This window comes from Pituophis catenifer, unplaced genomic scaffold, assembly GCF_029215685.1.
Source record: "Pituophis catenifer annectens isolate HBS135680 unplaced genomic scaffold, rPitCat1.0.hap2 SCAF_1, whole genome shotgun sequence".
Taxonomy (NCBI): domain Eukaryota; kingdom Metazoa; phylum Chordata; class Lepidosauria; order Squamata; family Colubridae; genus Pituophis; species Pituophis catenifer.
Genome location: NW_027256881.1, coordinates 119,623,218 through 119,633,572, shown reverse-complemented (window position 1 = coordinate 119,633,572; position 10,355 = coordinate 119,623,218). Strand labels below are relative to the sequence as shown.

At 34.7% G+C, this 10,355-nt stretch overlaps 1 protein-coding gene across 1 annotated transcript in view; it reads left to right on the top strand.

Annotated features, from left to right (window-relative positions):
• Nucleotides 1-1,022: 1,022 nt before the first annotated feature.
• Nucleotides 1,023-10,355, top strand: part of ADGRB3 (adhesion G protein-coupled receptor B3) — a 487,840-nt gene continuing 478,507 nt past the window's right edge. Inside the window, exon 1 of the mRNA XM_070954680.1 lies at nucleotides 1,023-1,776. Within this exon, the coding sequence (XP_070810781.1) occupies nucleotides 1,023-1,776 (754 nt within the window). The remainder of the gene's footprint in view (nucleotides 1,777-10,355) is intronic.

The window sequence follows — 10,355 nt, the reverse complement described above, 5'->3', positions numbered from 1 at the left end:
CACCATTAACTAAAGAAATAAGCAACTTCACAAATATGACTACTGGAAATATCTTCTCAAACACACGATTTTTCTTAAATGTTCTGTAAGTAAATATATTTGCAATTCACTTTCTTTAGAAAGAGATACATAGAAATTGCAGCTACTGTGAGGATTAAAATGCATGTGCTATTTCTAGGATAGAATGAATAAGAGAAGAGATGGCATTATTATCCAACATGCATATTTGAAAAAAAGCATCAATGTGGGTCTATTTAAGAGGGAAGTTGTATCTCAAGAAAGCAAGTTGCCCCTTTAGTTTCTATTGGAAATTCCATCCATGTATTCCACATGGAATGAATTTCAGAGATATTTCAGTATTTAAAGTATTGTAACTTGCTCCTACTGATGGAAGAAAGTTTTTCCCAGAATTAAATGATTTATTCAGATTTTTTAAAAAAATATTAATATACCGGTACTTAATCTACTATTCCAGTGACAATCATATAGAAGATAATGCTCAAAGTATAGGAAAGAGTAAATTGTGCATTTTAAAAATTATGACAGTGATTCATAATAATTGTTCAAAGTGACAATAACAGTAGAAAAGATGCTGAATAACAATAGTTGCTCTCAATTTTTCTCCTTATTGCATGAAAATACTGTATAGAAGATCTATATAAAAATAGTTTCTATTGTAATCTGTCGGATACAATTTGTAATTATAATAATCAGAACCTGCCAACCTGAACATGTGCAAAACAAAAAGACACATTTGTGTTAATAACGTTATTTTTAAAAATCTGGAAAATCAAATTAGTCAGCCAAATTGACCACATGGTGGCACTATTCACACAGCATCCAACAATTTCTTGAATTAAAATAATATATTTAAAACTATTTTTAAGGGAGAAATTACATATATATTCTAAATGGAATCCTGAAAATATCTGGCTGCAATTTTAGAAGACATTTGAGTTTCATGAAGCATTTGACCTGCATTCTTGATTTCCTCTCCTCTTCTGCAGGCCAAATGACATAGGATGAAGGCTGTTCGTAATTTGCTGATTTATATATTTTCCACCTATCTCCTGGTTATGTTTGGATTTAATGCTGCCCAAGACTTCTGGTGTTCAACGCTGGTGAAGGGGGTCATTTATGGATCGTATTCTCTAAGTGAAATGTTTCCCAAAAACTTTACCAACTGCACATGGACGCTGGAAAACCCAGATCCAACCAAATATAGCATTTACCTGAAATTTTCCAAAAAGGACTTCACTTGCTCTAATTTTTCCTTGCTGGCTTATCAGTTTGATCATTTTTCTCATGAAAAAATTAAGGATCTCTTAAAGAATAATCATTCTATAATGCAGCTGTGTGATTCCAAGAATGCTTTTGTATTTCTGCAATATGATAAGAATTTCATTCAGATACGTCGGGTCTACCCTTTTGATTTCATAGGATTATACAAAAAGGAAGATGATAAAAAGTCTTTCTTTGAATTTTTGGTTTTGAACAAGGTGAGCCCAAGCCAGTTTGGTTGCCATGTATTATGCACTTGGCTGGAGAGCTGCTTGAAATCTGAGAATGGGAGAACCGAGTCCTGTGGGATCATGTATACAAAATGCACCTGCCCTCAGCATTTAGGAGAAGAAGGGGGAAATGACCATTCCATGGTGTTGCTCAATAATGTCGTATTGCCACTGAATGAGCAGACAGAAGGTTGTCTCACCCAGGAACTGCAGACCACCCAGGTCTGCAATCTCACACGAGAAGCCAGGCGGCCACAAAAGGAAGGTAGGTGCTCTTCAAAAGGGCTCCGTTGTCCCACTGCCCCTTCGTGTAATAAATTTAAATGATCTGTAAGTCAAACTTGAGTTGCACTCCACACCAGTTGCTGCATAAAAGGATTTCTGAAGGTCTGCAGTTGGTCATTCTCTGGATTCCTTCCAAGAGGGAGGATCTAATTTTGTTCATTTAATGTAATATGTAAATATTTTTTTTTTAAAAAAAAAGAAAAACCAATCTAGCTAAGGCTTTCCTTTTCTATTAAATTAGGACTTATGATTTTATTCTCCAGTAAACATAGAACTATGCTGACAGGTTGGTTATCAAGTTAGTTGTCTCTCTTATTGCAAGAGTATTTCTGCATGTGGTTATTCACCTGTGACCTTTGCTATGGCTTTGCAAGGAAGGTATTTCGAAACATATGGGCAATCTTAATAATAAATACTATTGAAAGTTAAAAAATCCAAATAGACTAGGATCGTAGAGGTTGAGGGAATGGGTAATCTTGACTCCCAATTTGTTAGCCATCATTGACCTAAGTTTAGTATCCCTGTGCCAAAAGGTGTTAAAAGGGGATGACTTCTGAGACCTCCCTTGTTCATTGAGATTAGGAAGCATCTATTAAAGGCCTGTAATGGTACTGTATAAATATCAGGTAATCCTAGGTTATCTTGGCTAGTGACCACATTCAAACATATTTAACATCTTCTAGAATCTAGTGTATAAAACCGGAAGCTCGTTTGCTCCTATCCCAGACAGGAAAAGTTCCAGAAGAAACATTATGTTCTCAATATGGCAAAGTATATGGCAAAATGGAGACTGTCTAGTAACTTAGATCATAGCCTACTTGTTTAATAAAGTGGCTGGTGGAAGCTTTGGGGATAATAACAATAATAATAATAAAGCTTTCTAGATGCTATCCATTCATTCGATCACATTTCTCCTTTAACATGCCTTCCTGGCTACTCATGAACAGGTACAAAGAAGATGTGGGAAATTTCTCAAGAGAAATGAAAGTGAAATGTTAGGGATGTCCAGTGGAAGCTCTTAAATGTGGAAATGTGCCGAGATTAGTGATGTCAATAACATTACCATTCTAAATGACTGAGTACATGGGATTATGAATAGAGATTTATTGAACAAATGAATTTTTCTGGTGAAAGAATACATGGGTGCCTGGAACCAAGGAAAGAGAGGAAAAATAAGAGATTGAGGAAGGCGGGGAAGAGAGGGAGAATTTTCTTCCTTATCCAGCCCTAGCTCCCTGTGCTAAAGAAGGTTGCATTTTCATGCAGAAAATGTTTTCCTTTCCCCTGGTTTCTACATGGTCACAAAGCTCTCTGTCTGTGGGGAAGCAGAGCCAAGCTACTGGTCTCTGTAATAGAAGTTGCCTTTGTAAAGGAATGCAAAATTGACACGTTGTTCTGTGAGGATTTTCTTTAAGGGCAGCCAAGGCTGAGTGGTGTGGGAGAAAAAAAAGTGAAGCTGCTCAAACTGCAGAGGTGCCAAAAATACTTTTTGGGTTGGGCACAGTGGGAGAGTAACTTGGTTATAGTCAAGCTAAAGGACAATGCAGGTTGATGGCTTCAAATAATGGGAAAGGAACAAAATGGGTTCAGAGAGTCAATTTATCAATGAGAAAAAGGTCAATATTTTATATAGTCTAGAGCAGGGGGGAAGAGACTAGAATGTGAATTTAAATTATTCATGTATTTATTTTTCTCTAAAGACCCTTTGGAAGCCCTTTTAAGGGCAGGGATGATATTTAACACCATTCAACATTAATTAACCTCCCTTAGAATAGGAAAAAGTATGTCCCATATTGTGAAGCTTGAAGATAACTTTTAAGACAATTAAACCACAGAAAGTGAAATGTGAGAATATATTGCCATCTGAAGGCTTTAATTGTTTTGGGGAACAGTTGTGGGATTTAACCCATTCCTGATGGCAACAGGAAAAGCAGTCTTCTTTTTACCCGCTTCAATCCCCAAAGACCAGGTTTTTTTTTTTTTTTTTTAAATAGAATAGCAGCAGCTGGCAAACCAATTGCCTGTTTACCAAAACTGGGTGGGTGGATAGATGGAGGAATGGATGGATTTATAGTTAGTTTCTGATTATGCTTGTGATAGATGGATAAGTTAGTTCTATGTTTGATGGAGATTGTGATTAATAGACTCCTTTGATTGGTTTTATTTGGAAATAATTGGTTTTATTTGGAAGTAATTGGTCTTATTTGGAAGTAATTGGTCTTATTTGGAAATAATTGGTCTTATTTGGAAATAGTCACAATTGAAGCATTAAGAATGTTACCCTGATTGTAAGAAACACCCAAATACTAAAAAAGGGTGAACTGGAACCGGGAATCTCACCCAATAGAGATAGACCTAAGGACTGCACCTTTCATGTTGTGGTTTCAAATGTTCTAAAGTCACATCAACAGTCTGATATCTGTTTTGCATATTGTGAATATATCCATGGTAAATGATTGAACTTTTAGGTTTGAGAATGAGGCCGTAGGGTTTCCTTCAAAGTAAAATAGGTTTCAAAATAATGCGTGTGGCAATCTAAATATTTGTATACAGAAAATAGTTGACTTGGTGTTTCCATAGAAAGTGTTTTAGATTAGACTGATCGCTATTACATTTTGGCAAATTGCATTTTATTTCTCCCAGAGAGCTTTATGTAGAGGAATCATTCCTTAACTGTGAAGGCCACACAACAAGATTATGTATGTGCCTTTTTGACTGTTCAATTTGTGGAAGAATTAAATTTTAATTGAGCAGAATCCCCTCTTTTGAATATACTTCTCTCAGCATATTAAGTAACAATACTTAAGAAATGAAGATGTATATGTAATTTTGCCAAATGTATGTTTCTATTATATTTTTTCTCTAACCCGGTAAAGGTTAGATGTCATTTTAGATAGTACAAGTAAAATAAAAAGCAGATTTTCATAATTCTGTGCTTCGTATGCTTGAATAGTTTATCAATACCACTGTAATACATGTAAAATTAAATATTTTAACTAATAAAAAATGTAATGTCATGAACATTCATTATATACCATTTATTGCATAAAGTTTTCAATGGAATAAGAAAACTATAAAATGATATTTTTGCTTAGAAATAATAATACTGACATAGGATTAGATTTGTGAAAGTATATATAGGTAACCTTTACTCTGGAAATGAAATATTCCCCTTTGCAATCATGCTGTGTATTTCGAAAACTGCCAGAAAGTCCCACAAAGCTCCAGATATTGGAGGTTTGCAGGGATGATCAGATTGTTCATTCTTCATTTTTCTGATCAGATATTCTATTTATAAAAAGATTTAAATGGATAGTACTACTGATTATTGATTCACTGATAAAATGCTCAAAACATGAAACTTTCTTGTAAGAGCTGGTCATTATATTCCTCAGTGAGCTTAGATACCTTATGAAGAAATTATTCCATTTAAAAAGGATGCAAAAGAAGAAAGACCAAATGATGAAGCTCTAAAAGAAAACTCCCATGATAACGAAAGCTTCCATTGTAGTTCAGCAAAAAAATACAAAAGCAGATGAGTAACTGGTGTATGTAACTAGGAACGATGAAGAGAATTAAGCAATTTTTTTGTTTTCTTCTCCTGAATTGATGGAACAGATGAAAGTAAAGTGATTCAGTATTCTGTGCTTCATGTGCTTAAATAGTTATAATAATTGATTCAGTATATAGCTAAACTATGACTTGGTTTTCAAAACATGTAGACAGAATGGGCACCAACCTGAATCATTTTAAAAAGAGATTAGTATCTTGATGGAGATGAAGGATGACAGTGGTTGTTCTACTCTCAAGGCCAACTGTCAGGGAACTGAGTAGTAGTGAGTAGGGTTTCTCTTGCACAAGTCCTGCTTACTTACTTCCCATCAGCATCTGGTCTCAATGGAGATACAATGTTGATTAGATACGATTTTGATTCTTATCTGTTCAGGTGAAATATTCACTGGATTAACTGTTTTGCCTGAAAAGTTGTCTGAAATGCAGTTCATGAATGTTTTAATCATTCATTTTTATCAGTGAGTTGAGTTTTTAAAATTAAACCATGTACTAAGGAGCTAACTTTATAAGAATTCTGGTATGTAGGCTTTGGGTGACAAAACTTAGGAAATGATTGTTCTTTTCAATAACATGTTCAATAACATGCTTTTCTTTAGTGCCTGTGTTTGTTTATTTAAGGGTATCTTTAAGAGGAAATCTGCAAAGATGCTTACCAATTCATAAAAAAATTACAGCTGTTTTGAGTATTCACATGAAAAGAAAAAAGAGGTATAAATCAAATAACATAAATTATAGAGCATTAACACCCAATAAACAATAACTAATAAAATTCAGACAGTAGGACTGTAACCAACTAAATACAATTAGCTCAAACATGCATTTAATCAGTCTATCAAGTAGCCCTATTTAAATCAATAGGTGTCTTGGGGTTCGGAAGCATGAGCCTTATGTGTCTCAGGTGATTAAAAAGTTCCATAATGCTGGTACCATCATTGAAATGTTCATATTCTTTATACTGTTTTCATATGAGCTTGGTTGAAGACTTCTGGTTTTTGCTTCTGTAACTCTTACATTTTGTCTACACTAAAAACAACAACAACACCCAGGATGAATACTTTCTTTGGCTGACTAGAGGTATTAACTGTAGAGTAATTTAGGACACATTATTTTACATGGTGCATAAATCTAAAGTTAATTCCTTGAGAGAATGCAAAAATGTTGCAAAAACTAAACAAGAAAATACTGGCTTTATTCAGTTCCCAGTTTTATAACATACAGAAAAAATTGGCATTGAATTCCTAAGGCAATTGCACATATTAAATGACAATACAGTAATCTTTTTTAAAAAAAATATTGAATTTTTGAATTACTTCTTTATTCTCCTGTGTTATTTTTAATATTATCAGCTGAAAATATCAGCATTGCAATGCTCAGTGTTCAGTATTAATTTGTACCAGAATGATCTGTTTAACATTTCAATATAGCAAAAGTAATTTATTCAGGGAAGAGTTCTTTCTTCCAGGGGAATTAATTTTTATTAATATTATTCAGTCATATTCCATGTGCTCAATCAAAGTACCCAAATTCTAAGTTGTTGTGGCTCTTTAAATCTCAAATTGAAGTTTAACTGTTCCTCTATATTAATTGCAATAAAATAAAGGTCATAGTATTCTACTGGGCATTATTTATTCAATATAAAATTTAAAGCAAGACGTAGAGAGTGGAATGTACAATAGGGATACTGCAGATTTACAAAGCATGCATCACTGCATATATATTGCAGTATACTGCAATTCATTAGTAATGTACATCACTGATATACATTAGAAATATATTTACAATTAATTTTTAATTTGTAGATATGTATTTAATCACATTTATGTAACTTCCCAACTCACCTAGCAACTGAGTGGCATCATCGTAAGAGTAAAGTATTAAAAACAAAAAAATTTAAAATCAAAACAAAAATGGCAAGAAAACAGTACGAGATAGTGTATTCTATCAATCTTTGTTTCCAATTTATACTTTTTATGATAAATACAATATGCATAACATGCAAGAATATTTTCTTTATGATATAAGCTTTTATATCATGATTATATTTATGATTTATAGTGTTTATTCCATGTAGAGTAGAAATTTTTTTAAGGCACAATATAGGATAAATATAAATGACTCTATTACATGTCAATGTGATACTTTTAATTTAATTTTAATTACTGTATTTTTCTGACTATAAGATGCACTCCCCCCCCCAAAAAAAAATGGGTGGAAATGTCCGTGCGTCTTATACAGTGAATATTGCGGTGGGGGGAGGGGCGCTGATCAGCTGTTCTAGGCAGCGGGGATTGCCGCTGCCATGCCTATCACTGCTGTTGCTGCTCGTTTGCCATCGCCCATTTGCCATCAATCGTGGTGATTGGCGGCAAACAGATGGCAGCAAAAGGGCCGTGACAGCAAACGGGTTGTAGTAAATGGGCTGCGGCAGCAGCAAATGGGCCATGGTGAACGGGCCATGGTGGCAATAACGTGCTGAAGCTGACCAGGCTTGTTTGCTGTTTGCTGCAAGGACACTAGCCAGATGAATGGAGGCTGGGAGGCAGAGGCAGATTTTTTTTTCTTTTTTTCCTCCTCTAAAGCTAATGTGCATCTTATAGTCCAGAGTGTCTTATAGTCTGAAAAATAAGGTAATTGTACTTCAGTATGATAGAGTTGGAGCTCTTATCACAAGGTAATCATTTTTCAGCTACAATCTTCTCATGGAACAAGAGAAAAAATATTTGTAGCTATTTATTAGATGTTTCATTCATTCATAAGATTTATCTACAGTTTTAATCTGGATGGACTCTGGGCAATGTACAGATGTAAACAATTGCATAGACAATCAGTTGATATACAACAACGCTTAAAGAATGAAGAATCTTGTATCACCAAATAAATTATTGTGCATATGCATTCATGGCCCAGGACACTCTGTATTGTAATGTGATATCTTTTATATTTTAGTGGCTGTTGGGAGTAAATGGTAAAGATCTTGTCTTGGTTTCATTCATGGTAACTTGGAGGAGAGTTTCATCATTTTTGAAGTTATGTGGCATTCAGGCTTGACCTTGGTGATCCCATAATGTGCCCAGGTTGTTTTCTTTAAAATACAGGTAGTCCTCGATTTACAACACTTGTTTAGTGGTAATTCAAAGTTATAACGGCACTAAAATGTGACCATTTTTCACAGTTATGACCTTTGCAGCATCCCCATGGCCATATGATCAGAATTCAGATGCTTGGCAACTGGTTCATATTTATGTCTGTTGCTGTGTTCCGGGGTTCTGACTTTCTGACAAGTAAAGTCAATGGGTATGGCAAGAAAGGTCATAAAATGGGGGCAAAACTCATTTAACAAATGTCTCACTTAACATAAATTTTGGGCCCAGTTCTGTTCGTAAATCCAGGATTATCTGTAATGCCTTCTTCCAAGATTTTTTTTAACTTCCTAGCCCAGGGATCTCGTGGTGCGTCCCCATTCTGGTGCTAAGAAGACCTAAGCTTGTTTATATTTTCCAAGATGTCTGGGTGATGCTACTGGATATGTTTGTCATGGTTATGATTGCATTCAAAAAAAGGATGTGGTGGAGAGAAAATGTGGTAATGCCTGAGAGGAATAATGTAGGATCCAATCTGGGTCATTCACTGGGACCAGAGTTTAGCCTTCTGAGCTTTCGGACTCATGCTGAAGCCCATCCCCAAGGAATTTCTCTTCCTCATGAGAGAGATAATCTTTGGGATCAAAGCAATAAAAAACAAAACTGGGGTTTGTGTGTACTTAAATATTTAATAAACTAAGTAGGAAATATTTTATCTGCTGCCAGATGCCTCCAAAATGTCAGGGTCATTTGAAGGCTATGCAGACAGATGACACAATTTGTGCTTTTTCACCACAATCCATTATCCATAAATGTTACATTTGAAAAAAAACAAAAACAAAACAGAATTAAACAGGTGGCAGAAGAAGCTAGCAAAAGAAGCAGTGAATTAAGAAAGTGAAAAATACTCTGGGGGGAAAAGCATCCTGAAAAATCCCTTCAGTGCTTCCCAATTGGATAAGCAGTTGCTCAGAATATCAGCAGATGCTCCTTTCTAATAGCCCTGCCTTTCCCCCCCCTGGTCATGTGACTCAAAGCAGCCTATCCAAATGCATCCCAATCCATGCTGGTAAAGGCTTTGGAAAGAGTTCCAGAAGCCGTGCTCTGTATCTTGTTAATTCTTATTTTATTCACGATAAAATGATAACATGTTGATCATTATTGGTGCAGATATAGAGATATATGCATAGTTTGATGCAAGGTTCTGTTTACAGGCAACATCCCAACATTGATTGGAACCTATAAATACAATTATGTACTAAATTTTTCCTCATTTCCTTGCTTAAGCAAGTACAAGAGTTAATGAAGGTGAGAGATGCAAGTACCAATTCAAAGTGTAATGCAATAAATATGGAATAGTACTTCATTTTTAGAGAGTAGATGGTACAGTGGGGTGCAGGTAAAATAATGGGTGATTGCTCTTTAGAAAAATTTCTTGATCCTACAGCATCTTCTAGAGAAGAGCAATAGGAGAGTAGCTAAAATAAAGAAAAAAAACTTTGAACTTTCTGTGTTCCATTCCTTAATCAAATTTCTTTCTGAACATAAAGTGAATCAAGGAAAGATTGCTGAAAGAAATCGTTATTGCTTTCCTTGACTTTTTTATTGTTAAAACTCTACTGTTCAATCATTGAGACGAATAATTCCCCCCCTCCCGAATTTGATTACTTTTAGTGAAGGAGTTATTTGAAACTGCAATTCTTAGAATTTCTCAGTGTATGCAGGCAATAGTTGAATAATGAATAAGGTGCTATATGGTGTGTGGTCTATATGGGTTTTGGGCTATATAATTTCAGAGTTTGTTTTATTGTCTACTCTTACAATATGCCAATAAAATTTTTGGTAACAATATAATGAAAAAATCACCTAAGAAACAGCTTTATTAAATAATGTCATAAATTGTTGA